This window comes from Thalia democratica, chromosome 5, assembly GCF_965202585.1.
Source record: "Thalia democratica chromosome 5, ktThaDemo2.hap1.1, whole genome shotgun sequence".
NCBI lineage: Eukaryota > Metazoa > Chordata > Thaliacea > Salpida > Salpidae > Thalia > Thalia democratica.
The window spans coordinates 45,564,438-45,587,695 of NC_139169.1; the positions used below are offsets into that span (position 1 = coordinate 45,564,438).

At 24.2% G+C, this 23,258-nt stretch overlaps 1 protein-coding gene across 2 annotated transcripts; it reads right to left on the minus strand.

The window, feature by feature from the left end:
- Nucleotides 1-8,041: 8,041 nt before the first annotated feature.
- On the minus strand, nucleotides 8,042-19,446 carry LOC145837075 (phosphatidate cytidylyltransferase 2-like). Of its 2 annotated transcripts, none has more exons than XM_082944841.1 (12): nucleotides 19,310-19,446; nucleotides 16,245-16,334; nucleotides 15,823-15,933; nucleotides 15,705-15,758; nucleotides 15,067-15,189; nucleotides 14,109-14,228; nucleotides 12,108-12,278; nucleotides 11,672-11,740; nucleotides 11,156-11,299; nucleotides 10,534-10,760; nucleotides 9,809-9,908; nucleotides 8,042-9,556 (listed from the first exon to the last, which is right to left on the minus strand). In XM_082944841.1, the coding sequence occupies exons 1-12, from the start codon at nucleotides 19,355-19,357 to the stop codon at nucleotides 9,542-9,544; spliced, it is 1,272 nt and encodes a 423-aa protein (XP_082800967.1). In that variant the 5' UTR covers nucleotides 19,358-19,446; the 3' UTR covers nucleotides 8,042-9,541. The 2 variants fall into 2 exon arrangements, with proteins under 2 accessions (XP_082800967.1, XP_082800968.1); XM_082944842.1 differs by having other exon boundaries at nucleotides 10,534-10,765; nucleotides 11,149-11,299.
- Between the last annotated feature and the right edge of the window lie 3,812 nt (nucleotides 19,447-23,258).

The following is a 23,258-nucleotide window of genomic DNA, read 5'->3' on the forward strand; positions in this document are numbered from 1 at the left end:
TTTATTAATTCATTCTTCACGATAACAAAATTACCTATAGCAGTGCTTCTGAAATGGGGTTCCGCGGAACCCTAGGGTTCCGCGACGCCTCTCAGGGGTTCCGCGAAGCCTTTCGAAATTTAAAAAAGAACATTTATTTAATTAAACATTTTATGTAAGATTAAAATTAGGGGTTCCGCGGAAAAGTTGAACTTTGGAAAAGGGTTCCGCTACTAGAAAAAGGTTCAGAAGCACTGACCTATAGACTTTGTATTAGAGCTATCCATGATTAATAATTTTAAGAGAAACCTGTAAGAATTTAAAAATATTTGAATTATTTAACTTACATTTTATAAAAAGTTTAAAATAGGTTAATAATTTCGTCATTAATTTAATAATTAAAATTATAGAGCTACTTATATTTTTACGTTTGTTGATTTATTATAGTTTGTATTTTCCTGTCTTACTAAAAAAAATCCTATTTTTAATTTTTTTACATTTATGTTTAAAAATGTATTGGTATATAAACAGCAGGGTTAAGCCATTAGTAACAATTACTAAATTTAAAAGACTACTAATATGCACTTAATTGCATTTGAAAATATTTGTAAAAAATTTGTTTAGTGGAAAATTATGTATAAAACATTAACTATACTCCTTGTTTGACAAAACAGCTTATATTTTTTGTTAAGGTCCTGTCGAATCAAAACTTAAAATAGTAAACAATTTTAAAGTTTACTACACTTTTTTATGAGATATGTTCATCTGTCTGGACACTTATAACTAAATAACTATTTTAAGATTTTCAAAATTTTAAATTTAATTATTAGCTCGCTGTAAATTTTCACTAGCTTCTAAAAAACTAAAAAGTTTTTTATTTGAGTTTTACAGAAATTAACTTTAGGTTAAAAGGTAAATAGAAATTTAGTCGTCGAAATAACTTATTTCGCTTAAATTTAGTCTTGATCTATACACTTGTTGAATACAGACTACACTACTGTTTGTAACGTATACTATTTAAAATCTGTCTCACACTTACTTATAAAATCTAATCTTTTAATGTTCTTAGATATAAGTTTCAACAATATTACTGATTTATAACAGGATATTCATCTAATGAACAGTAAAAAATCATCTAATTGTTATGGAATGTCAAAACTCATTTTACAATTAGAGAAGTAATATCAAAGTAATTAGTTTATTGTTGAACATATTTTTTGCAGCTTAGAAACGATCAGTGTGAACTTTTGGAAATTTATAAATATTTTTAATAAGACGCATTAATATTAAATCCAAACAAAAATTAGTTTACTCCATATTAATTATAAAAAGTATATAAAGCATGTTAACTAGTTTATTTTTTTACTAATCGTTAACACTGCATATGGTCCTTTTTCATTAATGATCATTTAAAAATTTAATAACTATATGTATTTGTTTAATACTGGCTGACTTGTGCTAAAATAGCTAGCTACTCTACACCCTATTACACAGTATCTTATCTAAATATTATCAAATATAAAAACTTTTTTTTTTGTTCTTAACTCATTTATGTGATTTTTATTTTATACTTACTTCATAAAAGGGGTGCTAAAAAATCTAAACTGGTACATATTTAGTTTATTCTTTATAACTTTAAAGTATAAAATCGAACTAAAGCAACTAGTAATCTACCAAATTCACCAAAATCTTATACGTCCGGATCCGAATCCAGTTAGTTTAAAGAATTTAAACTTTAAAAGTTTTTAACTAAACTTTGATCTTATTTTTTTGTAATTTAAAATGTTTTCGTTATTAAAAGGTTTATATTTTTTTCTAGTCGATTCGCAAAATTTACAAGAACAGTATTTTTAGGAAAATTTTGTGGTGATGTTTTTAAGTTTTTAATGGCTAAATTGTATTGACATAATAATTTTTAAGTACTACGGTTAATAAAAAATGAAATTTGTAGCAAGTTTAAAAACCATATTTATTATTAAAAATTTAATGCTAGTAATTTTAAACAAAAAAAATCGAGCTTAAAAGTAATTTATAGGCCTGAGGTATAATTAGCGAGTCAGATCAAGCCTACAGACCACACTATGTCCACCCCTTACCTATGATAAGCTAAACATCAAATTGAGTTGGATACACAATATATTTTTTTCCTTCAGTTTACCACTTGCTTAAGTAAGAAGGAAGCTATTATCTAAACTGAGAAAAAATACTGCTAGAATGATAATCCGTCTTTTTCACATTTCTAGGCCTAAGCAGTAAAATTAATTGCTGGTTTTAAAATGTTATACCGAGACCTAAAACGAAATTAATTAAATAAATCAAATTCCCGAAAAAAACAACTTCGGATATAGTTTTGTTTAGCTGGCCACATTTACATGCTCTCAAGCCGTATTCACTTCAAAAAAAAAACGTGCTTGTTGGCCGCAATTCGCCGACTCCTGATCTAAAACATACTTTTATTTTTAATTCAAATAGTAGCTGTTTTATCTTTAATTAAATAAATAGTTACTGCAAAACGCAGAAAACGATTAAGGTTAAGGCGTCTATTTAATGAACGAAACCTCCCTTCATATAACGATCCGACCAATTCAACATCGTCTGCGGGCTGCAATATTATATACTTTACTATCAAATAGACACTTTATGACGCTTAGTCTTAAAACTAATTGTAAGTTTAATAAAGCATTGAAGATCTGCGAGATATTACAAAAATATAGATATTGTACTGCATTAGGCGAAACTTATGATGGACAGCTGTATAATAGAGCACTAGCTTGCCTATATCATAAATTATAAGTAGTTAACTTTATAAATTATATTGTAGAAACATAGAGCTAGCTTATAATTTTCTTTCGACTTAATGAAAACTAGAAAGCTTGCTCTCGATGTTTCCTGAGAGTCCTTTATTTTCAAATTTTTTCTACAACTTAAATACAAACAATAAAATTTTGGTTTAGAAACCAATAAAAATGGCTGTCTAAATTCTTAAAACAAAGTACTTAGAAAGATATGTTTTTTTCATCAAAATATTTTAAATTCTTTTTTAAAAACACTTATAAAAAACATATAATGTTATTTTGTTTTAAACATGTTTAACAATGAATTCACATTTAAATTTGATTCAAGTAAAAATATTATTCTAAAATGTTAATAAATATCATAACATACTTTAATTCAAAACTTTTTCTTATAGAGAAAGGAAAAAATAGCATAATCACTTTATTAATAGTTTTTGAATATAAAATTTATTGTTTAAATTTTCCTAAGCTAGCGGATCCTTTTCTAAAAAGGGGCAGACTACCATTTTACTTTTAACCCTAATTATATAAAAAGCCACATGAAATCCCAATTATAGTTTTGTCTTGAATTTAAGACCTCGTAGAACTATTTAATTTAAATGAACAAATAAATGTCCTTAGTCAAATAAATTATTTTAAACTGAAAATAGTTAATCAGTTTTTAGTAAAACGTTTAAACGTTTCTGAGTAGTTTGATATTAACTTTTTTATCTAGGTTTTTAAGAAGAACCAAAACACTTTTAGTTCAATACTAAGTGTTTTAACAAGCGATTGGTTTTTTTCGGCTAATTGGTTCTAAGTAGTTGACGAGTTAAACGATAAAACGACCAACAGAATAGACAAAACTTTTTTCTTTTAACGAAATCATAGATGAAGTCGTAAGTGTAAATCAGATATTAAAAATAAGTAGAAATAGAATATAATAACTATTAGTAGAAATAATATTTTCAAAAGTGGAAGAGAAACAAAAAAGTAGTTTTTTAGTTTTTCTTTAACAAGTTTCCAATAACTCTTAATCATAATTATATCATTTTAATTAAAATTGAGTTTAGATTAGTAAAACAAGTAGAACTGGTCAATAGGACTTTGCTTTTTAAGCTCGATTAAATAACTTTATAACCTATCTATATCACACAACCAAAGGAACTCAGTATACTATTAAGTAGTTTAATATGTAAACATGTTTAAACAACCAACTTAAAATTTTTATAGCAAGTTTTGCAAAATTAATTTAAATAATTATTGGTCATTTTAAAAAGCTAAGTTTGAAAATTTTTAAGAATAAACATAGAAGGCACTACTTACACGCTAATAAGTACAATAATTATAAAATGATAACTAAAGATATTTAATCAGTTTTTGTCTTGTCCAATGTGTTCTTTAAAAGTGCACAGAAACTTTAATGAGTTGTGAAGTTATTTTTTTAAACATTTTTCTTTTAAGGTTTATTTTTGAAAGAAACTTGATTTTCTATAGTTTTAAAAAGTTTTTGCACTTTTAGTGAAGACAAATAAAATTCCTAAATTTAAAACACATTACTATTTTTATGAACATTAATTGTCACTCTTTTTTTTGTGAGTTTTTCTTAAATTTGGAAATTTTATGTTTTTTTTTTGTTCAAGTTAGATTTTTGTGTTAAGATTTTCTGTTTGTATTTTTATATGATAAACTGTATAAGCGCTAATAAACCTAAATTGTAGTACTATCTTTCCAGCCGGGAATTTATTCTTCTTTAAAGTGAATTTTGTTTCTGTCTATCGAAACTACACTATAACTTATGAAATATTTGTGTTAAAACGTATTCACATATAAATTACATTTCTGGTTTGAACAGGTTTTGTGTTGGATTTATAACCTACTGGCTTAAGAATATATAATGCTTACAGAACAATTAAAAAAAAAACATTTTTAAAATAACTGTTTAAATTTTGTAACTACTTAAAACTTAACCGAATAAATTTAAATATTTACAGATAACTTAAAGATATTAGATTTTATTTTAATATTATTTTGGTTATAACTAAGGAGTCCTACAGAGCAAAATTTGTTTTGTAAAAGAATTCTTTGAAACATTAAATTTGTATTTTTTTCTTTAAATCATAATCAGCTTTCTTATTGTTGATTCTAAAAACAATCCAAAAGAATTCAGTTTCTATTGTTTTAATATTGCAAACTTAAATAAGTTTTTGGTGTATAACAGTATCTTTTTATTAATTACTACAGTAGTAATCTTCAACTGCGCTCCGCGAAAGACTTTTTCCTACATAGTTTAACCTGCGAGCAACTTTTTGTAGGAAAATTGGCATGTCACTTATTAAAGGCTGCCAACCTCTGAACGAGAAAAATTTATATTTGCAATCGTTTAAAAGTTTGTGCAAATTACACGTAAAAATTATTTCTACAAAAAACTCCGATAAAATTTTCATTATAATTACAACATTACTTTTCTAAGAAACAAAACATCGTATTTTGTGCTTTGGAGCAATTACTTTATCATTTGATAAGGTTCCGGCCGTAACAAAGAGCAAAACTTGCCTAAAGCACCACTAGCACTAAGTAATGGAGGATTTTACAATTTGAAAATGAAAAGATCAAAATTTTTTGAAACACCATGCTGGGATAACGAACCCGAACTTTCACCGTGAGATGAGCTGGGTGGAACTTATTTAAGAAGTTAACCCGTAAAAGCCATTAAAGAAGATAAACATCTGCAACGATCTGATCTCATGCTTGATAGCAGAAGTTTAAAAACTTAAAAAATGTTTCGTTTAATTTGTAGTAAAGATTTAGCTGCAGGTCTCGGTAATAAGTTAAAAGAATACAAGTTAGCTGGTCTAATCGTTTGCAGTGTTTTGATGAATTATTTGAATACGGGATTTTTTTTTACAATTTTTTACTTTTTTAGAGTTTATTGTCATGTGGAATTAGTTATTTTGTTGGTAAAAATATTACTACTTTGAAAACTTTGTTTATCAATCAAAATTTTATTATTTTTTAGATTTATTAAAACTAAATTTATTTATTTATAGTTTTTTGTAAACAGTTATTTGCTGAATGAGCTTATAAGTAAATATAAATCTGAAATAGAAACTTAACAATATATTATTAACAGACTTCAATTATAGGTTTAGAAAAAAAAAACTAATCAGCTTGCATACTTATGGTTCAAGCGTTTTAGTAAAATTGGTTAGCTTTGAAAAAAAAAACAAGTTTTAGACATTTATTTTAAACAACATGCAGTTACTTGAATTTTTACTTACATTTTATCAATAACTTATATAAAAACTTTAATTTTGTTTTACTACACCATTAAAAAATAAGTAAAACTATATATACAAACAGCAAAAGACAAAACAAAATAATAATAAATCTTTATGCTGCCTAATTTATCTTTTTGTTAATCTTAGCTGCTATAACGTGTTATTTTTGTTTTTTAATTTTACTTTAAATTTTTCAAAAGTAAAGAACCAAAAGAAAATACTTTATAAAGAACTTGCTTCCAAACTAATACATGTTTCATCGACAGTGTTTAGATTGTTATTGTAAAAAAATTAAGATGTAAATTTTAGAGTTGATCAAAACAAAACTGTTTTATTTTTCTACGAATTACTTAATGTGCTGTTTTAAAACATACAATTTTTATGAATTTAATTGTTATGCTGGCAATTGTTTAAAAATACGGAATACATAAGTACAATCCGTTTTAAGATGTTTAAGTTTTGCATATAAACCAAGTCAGATGTTCTTTTTATTAGTTTATCGATTTTAGAGTAAGGTAAGTTGCTTTTATAATACTACTAAAAGCAAAAGAAAAGTCTGAAAAAAATAGATAATTGCTCTTTAGTGATACAATAAACGTTTGTATAACATTATAGTTTTTATTAAGTTTATTTAAGCAGAAAGTATGTCCTCAAGTAGTATTATAACGGTTATTTGCTAACGGGAACAAAACAAATATCTCAAAGATTTACTTTATAAATACCGTGGAGATAAAAAAAACTGAAGTTATACTAAAAAGTTGTTTAATGAATTTCTTTAACTTTCTGAAAAAGTCTCAAATATTTATATATTTTTAAAGAATGAAGTTATAAAAACTTTTATTAAAGTCACAAAATAAAAATAGAACAATTTTAAATAAACATTAAAATTATAAAAATACATTTCTTTCAGAAGCTGGAGTAAAATATTTAATGCAGAAAATAAGTTTTATACAAAACTAATAAAAATACTTGTTAATTCTATAAACACTAAATAGTCAAAAGTTTAAAAAACTTTGTTTGATTTTAAAAACTTACTTTTTTATTTTACGAAAATGCTTCTAACTTAGTTATAAATATACTAGTTTCATGTTGTACTATAAATGTTTTAAGGTTTAAAACCTTTAAATGGCATTTGTATGTTATAACCTTCAAAATTCTTACAAAAATACTATTTTATTAGTTTTTTGAATGTTGCTATCAATTTTAAGACTAAAGAAAGCAACATATTTTTAAATATATATTTAAAACTATACTTTAATAAAAACTTATATAAAATGTTGTTCTTGATAGTAATAAAGTGGTCATAGATTCCAAAAAAAAAAACTTCTTAATAAGTTAAAATTTTCTGTTTAGTTCTGAAAAAAGTAGTTTTTTTACAGAATAACAATACTTTTTAAAACCTCTAACAACATCTACTTAATTTCATGTAGTGTTGACATTATAGATTTAGTTTAGTTGAATAATCATCTTCTAGTTCCGTAGTTTACAATACCTCAAAACGATTTTTGGAAGCACCAATAAACTAGTAATAAGCTCAAAACTGTTGTTGGCTGTACGTTATAAAAGTAAACTTTTGATTATTTATTTGAAGAGTAAAATAAAATAACATTTTTATCACTAGAAAATTTTAAGGAAGTGGTAATAAATATTAATTACATCATGCGACAAACTAACACTTTATTACTACACTTCATTATAACTTTTCAGAATTATCTGTTGAAATCAAAACAGTTTTGAGATTTTATACAACATTTATAGTAAAACCAATTCATCAAAATTGGTAACTTAAGAAACTTATACAACCATTAAAACTTGATAGTATGTTAACTTAGAGTTTTATAAGCTTTAAATTAGTTTTTAATTTATAATACTGCAATTAGATTAAAACGTAATTTTTAAAAATATGCTAATAACTATTTTTTCATATAAGATGATAATAATTAATTTTATTTTATTTAAAAACTATAAATTTAATATATATTTATATGCAATACATTAGGATATAACTTAGAGACAAATAGAACTTACAGCCGGTTAAATCAATTACAAAAACTAAAAATTGGTTTAATAACAGGGTTGCCACTCTTTGAGTCAAAAAACCTTCCCTGAGTAACCTTAAACTTGCCTGAGTTTCCTTAAGTTATTTTCAAATCCTTAACATTTTTATTATTTACAAAAAAATTACAATGTTAATTCTAAGAATATTAAAGAACTTGCCGCAAGGCTAGACAATTTCTAAATAAGCACTTAAAAATAAATAAAAAATAACTTTTTTAAATAAAATATTGAAACTGGATTAACTAAATCTCATTCTAAACCTCGATAAAAATTTCCCTGAGATTTTTTTAAAAATCTTAAAATTTCCCTAAAATTTTAGAAAAAACCAAAACTGCACTGAGTTTCCCTGAGTTAAAAAAAAGAATCAAAATTCCATAAGTTTCCCTGAGATTTTCTTTAACTTGAAAATTCCCTGAGTTTCCCTGAATTCCCTGAGTGTGTGGCAATCATGTTAATAAAATGTTTATGAAATGCTTTTAATTAATTATAAAAACATTTTTGTTAAATTCAAACAAACGGTTTTTAAAATAAATTAATCCACAATGCATATAAAATAACCATCAAAATTACAAACATTTAAAAAATTTAGATTAAATGACCAATAATTAAGAAAAAATTACGTTCAAACTTTTAATCTATCAATCAAACTTAGCATAAGAAAATTTATATGATCATCAGAAAAGTAAAAACAAAGTTTATTTAAAAAACTAAATTTTTAATTCAAAACATAATAGATTAAAAATTGACAACAAAAAAATTAAGTAAAAAATTGAAAATTAGAACTATACTCATTTCTTTACAATAAAAAACTTATAACAGAAATAATACTGTACACTGCAACATAATTACAACAAAACTAGATTTAAATGCTACTGGGACAAAAAATAGTTTTAAAAACGGTTTAAGATTACATGACACTACTGCTTGCAAATCTCAAAGCTTAATTGCCACAAAAAAATCTACAACACATATAAGTAACTTAAAAAAGTAAGCAGGTATAAAACAAGAACAGCAAGTTTTAAAATGAAATTTTAGTTTATAAAAAACAAGTAGTACATACTGAAAAATTAATAAAGTATTATTTTTGATAAAAAACGATTTCTAAACTAATAGAATAATAGAACACAATTTAAAACTACTAAAAAAGCTCATTTTTATATTTAATAACGTTTGTTTTAATAATATTTGGTTATTATATAATACAATAATATGAATATTTTTTTTTTCTAGAAAACTTATTTAAAAACTTTTATTTTTAAAATAAACTTTTAATTAATGCTACTACTTATCGGCTTATTGCTTAAAAATTTTTACATCTAAAAGTACAATTTAAGTAGGCAGTTTGACGCCTAATTATCAGTTATGGCGTCACAAAAACAATAAGAGCGTACCAAGCTATACAAAATTAAAGATTTTGAAGAATTTATAGGTTTTTTTCTTTTCTTTTATTCAGTTGATTACACCCTGTATAAAGCAATAAACAACGTTTTTACAAGTCAAATTGTAAATAAACTTATAAACTTATTATAATGTATATAAATGTTCAAAAAATGTCCTTTTTAAAAAATGTTTTGCTTATACTAATACATTAGCTGTAAAAAAAGTGAAGTCATATTTTATGAATAATTTTGACTACTAAAACAACGTTACAATCTTATTTGGTTAAAATGTAAGCTGTAATAAAATAAATAAACTTTACAAACAAACTAGAACAACCTTGTCGAGCAGATAATTTTTAAGTTCTTCAAAAAGTAAAGATTGTTCTTCTAATGGCATAGAAACAATGCTGTGATATATTTGTGCTCTTGAAGGTGACCTGCATTTGGTACAAAGTTAATTTTACAAAACTAAAGTGTACTTTTCATGAAACGGACTTGAAAACTTTATCATTAAGTGATTACAAATCAGTGTATCAGGAAAGTAACACGTTAAACAAGACAAAGCTGAGTTTATGTTTGCATTAACTGTATTTTTATGAAAGACTTTATTGAATTATCCTACTTTGAAGCTGTGCTAAAATATTTTCAACAAAAAAGTTGTAGTTTGTTTTACATACAAAATTATTTTTTATTTAGTAAACATTAACTTTAAATTAATTAAAGTTTTTAATTCTCTAAATATTAGCTGAAAAAATTACAAACTACTTTTTATTTATTCACGTTTAATTTTTTTTAAAGAAAATTTTAAAAAGTAAAACGCTTAACTTTGAAAGAAAATAGAATATTTAATACAATTACAATAAAAACTGTTAAAAAGATTTTAAAAACATCTTCTAATCTGTTTTTTTACCATTATACTATTTAACTACAATGTAACAAACGTCTATAAATAGGTATTTTTAATTAACTAAAATATAACGTAAGTAAATTCAATACGGCATAATCTTAAAAAAGACTAAAGCTAATAAATATAAGTGTTTAGGTAAAGAGAATATAACTCACCTTATAAATGTGGAAAGGTACACATTGACAAAGATTGCCATGACACACTGACAGTCAAACCTGTCCACAAAACCACCATGACCTGGAATCAAGTCCCCGAAATCTTTCACTTTAAATGCTCGCTTGAAACCGGAAGCGAAGAAGCCACCGAAAGGTGCCACCAATGAGGCAAAAACGGAAAAGGCAAGCGAATGAAGTTGAAAAGGAATTATTTCAACTTGGTCCACCTGTAGTTTTTATTATATGAGTAAAACACTAGTCATTTACAAACAAGAAACTATTGAATCTAAAACAAAGGGTTTATTTAATATTCTAGCATTTTAATATTTTATAATTAAGTTATAATTTAGTTGAACAATTTGAAACCTTTGTACCAGGTGTTTGAATCAAAGACAATAAAAATTATAACAACAAGTTTAACATTGCAAACTTATCTGTAACTATGTACAGTGCTTTTGAATTTGCTTTAAGATCTTGTTTTGATGAGGTTATTAGTTTTGCTTTTCGTGTTTTGTACATAGCCAACAATAGTAGTCTCATTTTTATGTAGTAATAATCTAACTAGTTTTATATTAATATAGTATATATTAAACAAAATGAGAGCAGCTCCGTTATAACTAACAATCTTTAGTCCAAAAATTTCTGGAACGTCATACATCTTTGGTTTAAATATTTCCATGGGTTCACACTTAAGATTGACATTGAAATTTGAAGACACTTGACTAGGGCAGGTCAAGTAAGAAAACTGGCTCATGTATCCAGAAAACTATTAAAAAAATTAAATTATATATTTTTTTTAAGTTGAAAATAATGTAGCAAAAAAGATTGTTGAACAAGATTAAAACTTAAGTAAGAATATTTTCTTTAGTAACTTAAAATTATTTTTCTTTAAAAACAATTACATTAATTAAAATGAATTGAAATTGGTACTACTTATAACTTTAACCAAAGCTAATATAGAGTTTTAGATAAAAAAGTTTACTTAATGCAATAGCCTAGTCTAGATGAAATAGATTAAGAAAAGAAGTCTAAAGTTATATTTATAGATGATACTTTTTAAAGCTTTATACTTTAGTTTACATTTGACATTGTTAATTTCTATATTTTTTATTATTATAATATCACATTATAAACAAACCAGCCATCCAAATATAATAGTACAAATTCCGCCTCCAATAAATCCTTCCCACGTCTTTTTAGGTGAAAGCTAGTTGTTTTTTATTTTTATTTAGTAAAATGATTAATTAATGAAAAAAGGGAACCTTTTTGAATAGAAGAAAATTATTAAAAAATTTATTATAAATTTATCTACTGTATTATTTGTTATTTTCTTGAAACAAAGTAATTAAACAATTTAAAATTAAATCAAACTCTAAATTTTTCTTAATTTAATTTTAAGAAACACATAAATATAGACCAACTAGTAGTAAAACTACAGTTTATGGAAATATTTGAGTGAAGTGCTTATCTTTAAATCTTTTATTTTCCAAAAACTTAATCCATAATACTATCATGATAAGTAAGAATATTTTCCATACTAACAATTTTATACCATCAACTAAAAATAATCTAACTTTTATCAGGGGAGTTTTTCCGAAAAAGAACCCGCAAATATAGGCGCAACAATCATTAGCAATAACCATCATGCAAGGTATGACGAGCCATATCAAACCCTCCAACAAGTTTTGTATTAATAGTTGAGACTGAGTGACTAAAAGTAACAAGATGACATGAGTCCATCCAAACTATCAAAAATATTAAACTTAACTTAGCATTGACAATAAATTAAACTCTTCGATAACACATGTAAAATATTATACTTCTTTTTTTAAAGTAAAAAATAATTACAAACATATATTTAATTTGAATAAGAATAAAACAATTTGAAAATATATATATACTAATCAAACTAAACATGGTTAGAACTTTCACAGATATAAATGTTTATGTATTCATAAAGATTAACAAAAATTGTGAAAAGCTAAACTATTTTCAGGATTTTTTTTAACTTATATTGTAAGAATAGATTAAACATAATTTTTTTTTTATGCTTCTACTGCATTTATTTTAAAATATTCTTTGTTGTATGTCTAGCAAACTTGAACACTGATGAGAAGTATAATAAACTTGTATTTAAGCTTTAGTTTGAATAACAATTGAAAATGAGTCATACATAGCAGCTTAGGCAATAAAAAAATATTAAAGTTAAAAAAATATATATAAATTTATTAACTAAAAAACTCTTCATTAACATTGCAGCTTATATTTTCTACGTATAATTAATTTCAATTAAGAAAAAGTGTAATTCTTTACTAAGGTTTCTAAGAATAAAACAGTGTTGAAACAATAAGAATTTTATGTAATATAAGTCTGTTTAGCATTTTTCGTCGCAATTTATTAAAATTTTTTCTAAAATAAGTTACGGAAAAGCAAATAAAATAAGACTTAACAACTTTAGACCAACTTTTTTTAACTTTAGAAAAATATTATACATTTTGATAACTTTAACTTTTTGTTTAAAACTACACTGCATTTGGAGTTATTAGACATAAAAAACTAAAAACATTTATAATAACATACTTTTATAAACTATATTTTTAATATGATAATTGAAAAGTAACTAAAAATAACAATTCGAAATATTTAAACAATAAGTTTTTTACTTTTCATTATCAACTTATAGTTTTATCAGAATTGAACTATGCAAACAATAAGTAGGAACAAACAAACATTAAGTAAATAACTAAACAAAAGTTATCATAACTTTTTTTTGAAATTTTAACTAACTATAAAGCAGAATTCAGTTTTATAAACAGTTTATAGATAAACTAAGTTTTTGAAAGTTTAAGAATTTTTTTTAAAGGATGTTGTAAATATCGATTTTTTTTGGAAAAAAATTTCGCATGTAGTTTGTGTTTTCTATAAGAGAAAACAACTCTCTAGTAGAGGTTAGTATGGTGATCTTTGAACTGTTTAATACTTTTAGAAAAATAATAACAACTAAACATAATTTCAAAAACATACTAACTTATTCAAATTTTAATAATTTACGTAAAATTATGCGTCATGCTTAAGTATATTTATAGAAAATTTTAATCATGATTTTAAAAAATGAATCAACAAAATTTTTAATGGAACTAACGTACATAATTAAAAATGTCAAGTGTAATTTAAGTTCTAAATACTGATTTAAATATATTAAGTTAAAAACTTTCTAATCTTTATTTTTAATTCAGTAAGCACTTATAAAAATTATGTTATCAACAAAACATTAAAAAATATACAACTATGTATATAAGTACAGTTAAGAAACTGAATTGTTTAATATTGCAACAGTAAGTTTTTTATAATACGATGTTAAAATATATAAAATTTCAGTTGAACTTTGTAACTAGGAAAACAGCTTATACCTTAAATACATGACTAAAGTTCAAGTTAAAAACTGTTTACTATATATTAATTAAGTTTAGTATTACTATACTTACAAAATAAGTGAAGTACTATTTTAATCCTAATTTTTTAGATACAACAAAAAAAGAAGCAATTAAACATCAATAAATTAAATTTTAAAAAACCATGTAGAACTGTATTCTGTATCTTCCTTTGACAAGACTAAGAACAAACAAAATAAATCCAATTAAGTATCCAATGAGCGAAATGAATCGATGATACTTAGCAAGAATCATGAAGTGTTCCTGTATAAAAATAAAGATACTAGCATCATAAACTAAAACTTATTTGCTATATGTATAAGAGAACAAGTCAAAATAAAAAATGTATTACAAATACTGGCTGGCTAACACTTAAATTGTTTATATATAAACAATTCTATTTAATTTAAAACTAAGGTTTTAGAAAGGATTAGACATTCATTCCATAGATTTTTATGTAAATAGTATAATAGTAGTAGTATTATTTAAGACAAAATTCAATTTTACAAAATACTGCATTTAATATTTATTACTTAATTCATTGAAGTAAACATAATCAGTCTTTAACAGCTTTTCTATTTAAACTTTATGTAACTTAAACTCTCTTTGCGTATACTAACTAGTTTTTTATTATTCTAACAGGTAAAATTGGAGTATATGATTGCATGTTAGTAAAGTTAATAAAAGAATATCAACTTTTAACTTGTGGAAGACAGTTTATTGAACTGTTTTTAATAGTTCTTTCAGAACTTTGTTCTGATTATAATCTATCATTTTTAAAATATTAATTGTAGAGAAACGAGCTAAAATACAATATAAAATTTACAGCTATTTCAAAAACAGATTAGTCAAAAAATACATTATATTCAGTAACAGAAACTCATCAAACTTAGCATACATAATTTTTTTTTAAGTTGAATAAAATACTGCTATGATCTCCACTTTATACTGTTTTTGCACTCTAACTAAGGCCTAATAAAAAAAAACATCAGTCATTTCAAAATTATGAACTATGAATTAGAGATCCTTCAATGATTTCTAGCAATCAAGTCTACAATATTTTCAAAAATTTAAACTCTTTAAGTATATACAAAAATGTTACCTCACTGTGTATGAGCAGTGCAAACCTTTCTGAAACCATTTCACCATACAAAAAGTAGTTTGAACAAACCAGAAAGTACCAAGACAAACTTCTAAACCAAGGGAGATCAAATGATCTGTACACCTATAATTTGATAAAAAGTATATATACATCTAAAATGTTACAAGTAAAATTAATATATTGTCTAATTAGTTTATATGTATAATATAAAAAATTTAGTGTTTATTTTATTCTTTCAATTATTTTATTTTTCTCTTTGGTAAGAAAACCAAAAAAAAGGTTTTTTTTTATTACAAAATTTAAACTTGTAACTTGCTTTTAGTTGAATTAGAAGTAATTTTAGTAAATATACAAAATATTTAATAAAGAATAGTTTTTAGTCAAAATAAGTTTCATTACATTACAAAGTTAAGTACACTAGGCTAATATGTACCTAGAAACAATAAATGTAAAGTTATCTAACTCATCGCATCAGTTTGTTTAATTTTAACAGACTGTTCATTAATAAAAACTAATTAAACTTGATAAATCAAATAGGGAGTCATTCTTAAACAATATAATAAATTTATTTATCTTTAATGAATTACATAAAACAGTTACTAAACAGTAAATAAAACAGTAAAGATGCTGCTTGTAACCTGATGAGCAATCGAAATAATTTCATGGTAACACTTTATTTGAAGAACTATGACCTGTTATTTGATTAATTATTATTATATTGACAATATTTTTTTAATTAGGTTATAAACTTCTAACCGTTATCATGAATGCAAAAGGTCCCATGTAAATAACAATTGCAAATAGAGCCAACATGACAACACTAAATAAAATTCGAACCCACCAATTCTTCCATCTGGGTGGTAAATCCTGTTGTGGTCAAAGCATAGAACAATTTATTTAATTCATAACAATTATATAGTTTGATTTTGTTATACTATTTTACATTTAGTTATTTTTTTAATTGCTTAAAATACATAACAAGTGAATGAAGTATGTATACAATGACATTATAGTTTTCACATCTTAATATGCTTTTAATAAATTTAATGAGTAATTTTTTTGATAAATTATTCAATAGCTTTAAAAAATCATTGATTTAGTCTGCATGTTTGTTTATTTAAATAGAAAAATAAACTAGCTTTATTAAAAAAAAGTATATATAAGTTTATTTTTCTAACTTTAAGTGTTTCTTTCATAAATTCAGGAGTATCATCTTTTGGTTTAGGCAAAGGTTTATTAATTTCCTCTTCTTTGAATGGATCAGCATCCTGTTAGAAGTATGATCAAATATTTTTTACAACATTTTGAACTCTTAACACTACAAATTAATGACAAAAAGTTGATCTCACAATACATTTACAAAATTCATACATTCAAACTGAAGAGTCAATTGCAAAATAAAATATTTTTCTAATAAATATAGTTTGTTAATTTAAAAAACAGTCCAATACCTTAAGATTTAATTTAAACACTTTAACTTATGAGTAGTAAGACAGCCACCCTTAGATTGTTTAATTTCCTAACTTATAAATTTATTTTAAAGTACATTAAAAGTAAAAAAAAAACAGGTAGAGTTATTATAACAATTGTAAATGTAAGCCATAATGTAGGATTAGTTTATATGTACCATGTAGCTGAATATAAATAAGTAGGATAGATATTTTCAAAAAATATTAAATCACTTAAATCTTATTAGATAATTTCAGTATAGAAAGAAAAGTTAGCAAAACAACTCTAACTTCAAATATTTAAGTTCGGAAACTTTAGTTAAAACAGATTTTTTTTTATTCAGGTTAAAAAAAGAGTTTCTTTTTATTCAGAAATTTATAGGCATTTGTGCCTACAATGCTAATATTTTGCAAATATTTCCTTAGATTTACTAAACTTACTTATTACTACAAAAACCAACATTATATTTAGAAGTAAGTTCTCAATTTAACATGAGCTCAAAAAAATTAAATTTTAAATTTCCTAGCTGCAATGTTTTATAAACTATATTGCATTTTTATAAACATTCACATTTCCATAAAACTAAAACTATAATGTCTAAAAAAACTTCAAATTATTATTTATTGAAATAGAGAACCAAAACTTAATGAAAACACAAAAAGTTGTAGAACTTATTCCAATTCTTTAAGTTTACATACTTTATATATATATATTAAGGTGATTATTCAAACTTGATCACCTTCTACAGAGCCCACTTGAAGGGCTTAAAATAATTTATTGGAAAAATACAATTTTAAAAACACTAGTACATATGTTTCATAAAGCTAGGCGCTTTAATCATCAGCTAGTTCAATTTAAAATAAAAAGCACTTTACTAAATATAGATGCAAAAGTTATACTTAAACAAAAACAGTATGACGTAATATTGTCCATTACAAAAATTCTTTACAAAAATTGATCTTCCATCTAACTCAATGGTCGTCAAGCTAATCAAATTATGTGTACACCAAGTTGCAAAAAATAAAATTGATGCACCCCAAGATCTAATTTTAATAAGCGCCGCTAGTGGTGGGACTACGTAAGCACTTTAGTTAGTGCATTTCTCCTTAAAAGTCATAACTCAGTTTGTATTTACATGCAAACCATTTAACAACTGAAGCTGAAACTTTTTATTTGATCCTCTTTTTAATTGACCTCTTTATTTGTTTTACCTTATTTTCACAATGATATTTTAGTTATATGGCTTTGTCTTACATACTTATTAATTGAACACTTCTCTGCAATTACTACAAAATCCCCAGTCCAGTATTCTTTAAATACTTTATTATATATTAACTACATACTTAATCTAACTCTATGTATTTTTTTAATCTCAAAATTTTGTGCACCCCTAAATGAGTTTCATGTACCCTAAAAATTTTGTGCACCCAAAAAAAGTTTTGTGTACACTAGTGTGCATCAGTGTACACCTTGACGACCACTGATCTAACTAATCAAAAAGCTAAAATTCACAAAACCACAGTTAAGTGACTATAAAATACTTATACTTAAGATTTTTGTATTGTAATTTTGTAATGCACAATATTACATCATACTGTTTTTTTTTTTTTGTATAACTTTTGCATCTATGTTTAGTAAAGTGCTTTTTATTGTAAATTGAACTAGCTGATGTTTAAAGCGTTTAGCTTTATTAAACATATGTACTAGTATTTTTAAAATTGTATTTTTCTAATAAATTATATAAATATATATATAGTTACAAAAAACAAGAGCTCAATAATAATTTGTCCTAGGACCTGGTGCATGAAAAATGTTATCAAGTGGCACACCAAGAATACCTTTTAACACCTTTCCCAGGACAAATAGTTACATAATACAACTTTTGAGTAGTTACTTAACAAGTTTGTTTATCTTTTATTGAGTGTGTGAGAAACATTTTTATTGAAAACTTATAATTTAAAAATTCTACAAAAAAAACCCTAACAACTTAACTATAAATTAAGGCCATAGGGGGGGGGGGGGGGTAGAAGCCATTTTTTGACCAAAAATAACATATAAACTTATATTATAGTAAATTTCATAATCTTTCAGATGCTTTTTTTAGATTTTAAAAATATTAAGTAACTTTTTTTTTATGACCGGTTATATAAAGGGTTGTATTTATAAAGGGTATATAAAGGGTAACTTTAAAGCTGTTTTTCTCAAGTTTTTAAAAACGGGCTTTAAAATCTATCTTCTTCTTCATTTTTCAAGCAATCTTCTTCAAATTTTCAGGAAATGTTCCTTACATTATGAGAAAAAAACGTTATTTGTGAATTTTAATAGTTTTAAAAAATAAAAATTTTATGACAAAAAAAAAAAAAGTGATTTTTTATCAAAAAAAAATTTTTTTTTTCAAAAAAAAAGTATTTTTACTTGAAATTTTTTTAAGTCACAAATAACATTTTTTTTTTGTATAAAGAATAGACTGTGAAAGTTTGAAGAAGATTGCTTAAAAAATGAAGGAGGAGATAGATTTTGAATGCATTAGTCTTTTTTTGCTGTTTTAGTTTTTTCCTTCCCCATAAGGAACCTGTTATGCGGTTCGACTTTGACCGGTCATATCTCAAAAACTAATTCGAATTTTTAAAAACGGTAAAAAGCAACTTGAAGCTAAGTAAAAACTCTATAAAATAAGATCAACTTGTAAAAAACATGGCCTACCCCCCCCCCCCCTATGGCCTTAATTTAATTTAAACTTTTTTAATTTTAAGAAACATATAACCTATTTATATTTAAATATTTAATTCCTTACTTCATCTTCAGGAAATCTTTTTCTCAAGATGGTTTCTCCGGAATCCATTTTTCAATTATTAGAATTAAAGTCAACTATGTACACATAAAACTTTAATTCTTACAGAATACTTGTAGTTTTCAAAGTGCCTTTATTTTTATCAAAAAAATATTCTATTCTAAGTAAAAATTATAATAAAACTAATAAAAAATGTTAAACAATAGTGAAACAGCTTAGAATAAAAGAAAACAAAAATCCTAGAGTAACTTTAGACATGATATGATAATGAAGTAAACAGCATAACAACATTGATCAAGCTAATGAGGCAAATTATAAAAAAATAAAATAATCAATCAGATTTGTTGACCAATGGTTTGGATCTTTCAACCTTTATTTAAAGTTTTTAAAGTGTACATTAGGACCCCTAAGCTATCAGGAAACTTATTATAAAAATCTATCATAAAGTATATCATAAAAATGGCCTTATTTCAACTCACAATTATTCTAACACAAAATATGCAAAATTCACTTTAAGTATTTTTCTACTTTATTTTTGTTTTTTGGATATATGTGTAGGCTGAAAAAATCTCACTAAAATGCCAGTTCCCAATTGGTTTTAGAGGACTGCTAGAGTGAAGTCTGAATAAGGACCTTTTTTGGTTAAGTTACTGCACAAGAGTTTTATTTTTTGGTACTATTGGACAAAACTATTTTTTAATTTAAGTCAATTTTTTGAGTAACAATTAAGCCACAACAATAAATTGTGTATAAGAGTAAAAATAAAACTAAAAGCTAGTTTTTGTTGTGAAGTTATAATAACTGTGTGTATCAGTTTAAAATTGTAAAATAGTATTAAAAGGTGATTAGTATTACTTTTATAAATTCAATTATTGTATATGCAGTAATTTGGACAAAAAGTTATTCGGAATTTCACTCTAATTGTCCTCTGAAACAGATGTTAGTATAATTTTAAATTTAAACATTATATTTTCTATGGTACACTTAATTGGGTACAAAAAAATTGTTGTTGGTTAATTTTCGTTTAAAAAGCATATTGAAATTTGAAAGTTTAAGTAATTTCATTTGATTACAAGTTTGTATCTGAAATGTTAGTAATTGAGTTCAAATTGTTCTGTAACTTAATTTTATACAATCAATGTAGATTTTTCAATGGTTCAGTAAACACAGAAACAAATAAACTTTTTCGTTCTAGTAGGTGGTTGAAACAAAAAATGTATCAAAAACTTTACTTTCTTTAAGACTTTAACTACATATTGTATTTTAAAAAATAGCAAAACAATTACTTCCAACAACATCGTATTATAAACTACTAAAAATTGTTATAAAAATTTGAACTTTGTAGTTTTTTTGTCATAATTTATTAATATATTTTGGTTCTTTTTTGGTATGTTATATATATTTTTAATATTTTAGTTCGTAACTCTTAATAAAAAGTCTTCAGCGTCTATAATTCAAATTAAAATATATGATAACTTATACAAAATGTCAGTCAATTTTAAAAGCTTATAAAGTTTATTTACAATACTTTGTTTCGCTTTCTGACAAAGAAAGTTTTATCTTATCATATTAAAAAAAAGTTTTAGTAGATATATTTTTGTTATATAGTTGTTTTATCTTAACATTAATTCTTTTATTTACAAAAAATTGTTTGATGTAAACTGAAAAATTTATATATTTTGTTACTTTTGTGTAATACTATCTATACTTCAATAAGATACTTTTATTGTGAAAAATTATCCTTAAGTAATTAATGAAATGAAATTACTGCAGTTCGCCTTACTTGCTGTTTTTGCACTAGTTTGTTTTGCTAATTCCGTAACAGAATGGTACAAAATTGTTTTTTGTGCTTTTTTATGTAAAAGTTTAATAATACTTTTATCATTAGGAGACGTCGCCGGAATGAATACAAGTCGAAACTTTCCTCGATAGTGATTTGTTTAAAATTCTATTAAAATGAGTTAATAACATTTAGGATAATCCACAAAATAGCAATTTATTAATATTTATAGTTAAAATTTTTATTTTATACTAATAAACATTTTTTTACTTACTAAAATTTAATTATAAAATTAACTAAAATACTATATTATTACTTACAGTAACCTCTCACATCTTTACGCACTCGTGACGTTACGCACTCTCGTTTAGTTACGCATTTTAGAATTCTAAAAAATTCAAAAACCACAATTTTTCGTTTTTTTTTATTGCACAAATTTGGTTTGTTGTATATTTTTAATCTAAAATATGTTTTTAAATGCTAACTCACCTCTCTATATCTTTATATTTTGTAAACTTATGTTCGTTGACTAATTGATAAACATTTAGTTATACCTGAGTATATCAGATTAAAGCACCAAATGCATATTTTTGTAAAAAGCTATAGAAATAAATTTTAATATAACACCACACCATTTCTTAATTGTAAACAAATGCTTAATAATAAATTGAATTTGCTAAATAGAATAGAATATAAATATTAGTACCAAATAAGTCACATACAATTAAAGATAAAGATAAAATCTACTTATTATTAAAATTAGTAAAGTTTTTATATTTATTATTATTTTATACAGATTTAAATATTTTATATTTTAATACATGTATAGTTTTATCTTTTATTTTTATATTCATAAATATATTAAACAAATTGTTAAAAATGAGAAAGTCTCCAGTCTGCTTTTAACTAGAAGCAATATCAAAAAACATCCATTATAGCAAGTATATTTGGTACCTCTCGTATCTTTACGATCTCTCATATCTTTACGCACTTTTTCTGTGGACACAATGTGCGTAAATAAGCGAGAGGTTACTGTATTTGTATTTAAACTTAGTAAAAGTGAAACCTGCAGTAGCTGTTTACCCGGCTTCTACAAGGCCGGTTGGTTACATTAGAAAGAACTTATGCTTAGAAAACGCTTGTTTTTTATTCTCTAGTCTAAACTCATTTTAGTGACATACTCATAATCTTATAGTATAAGGGTACTGGACAACTTAAATAATAGTATAATTAAACAATGAACTTAAATAATACTAACATTAAATACTACGGAAAATAAATTCTTACCTTAGTAGGTTTCAGGCTAGGTAGATCCCTTGTTTATATAACTTTAAAACTGACATCAAATTTCTAAAATTCATATTCAAATTATTTCTATACTAGAGCCTAAAATTAAAAAAAAAACTTACAATAATATAGTTTATCGAACGACAATAGCATTTGGTCCTACGACCTGGTGTAGTATACGAAGAACCTTACGGTTATTGAGTTTTACACCACGGATACCTTTTATGATATATAAGTATCATTATATAACTTTAATTATTATATATTAAAATAATATGTAAAAGAAATATACAACTTTTATTTATCATAGTAATTATTAAATTGCATATTTTTTTATGATCTATTGCAGTTTAATTACTTTAATATAACTAACTAACTACAAGTTTAATTAAATATATTAAAACGTTTTAAGTTTTTAATCTGTGAAATATTAGCATACAACGAAAATGGTGAAGAAAACGCTCAATGCGATTGCGGTTGGTTGAAGTGCAGTGTTGTTGACTGTGCAGGAGGCGCGCAAAAAAGCAAAATTTTTGAAGAGCGATGGAGGTTACGATTGCGATCCCCCGAAACAAATGCCTTGCAATTTACAATCTTGTTAATAAATCTATTTAAAACTTAAGTATGATTTTTGTTGTATAAATGATTTGTATGGAAAAGTAAGCGTTCTCATTAAAATAAAAATCTAAAGAACAATTTACTCAGAATATTGATAAAAACTAAGAGCTATTATACTTAATTTTTAGTTGAATATTTTTTTGGTCTCATTAATTTTCTATGCACAAAATTGTTAATAAAGGTTTTCATTTAACCTTCATTAAAAATAAAATAAAATAAATATACTGTTTGATTTTTTTGCTTTTATTACATTGTTCTTATACTTTT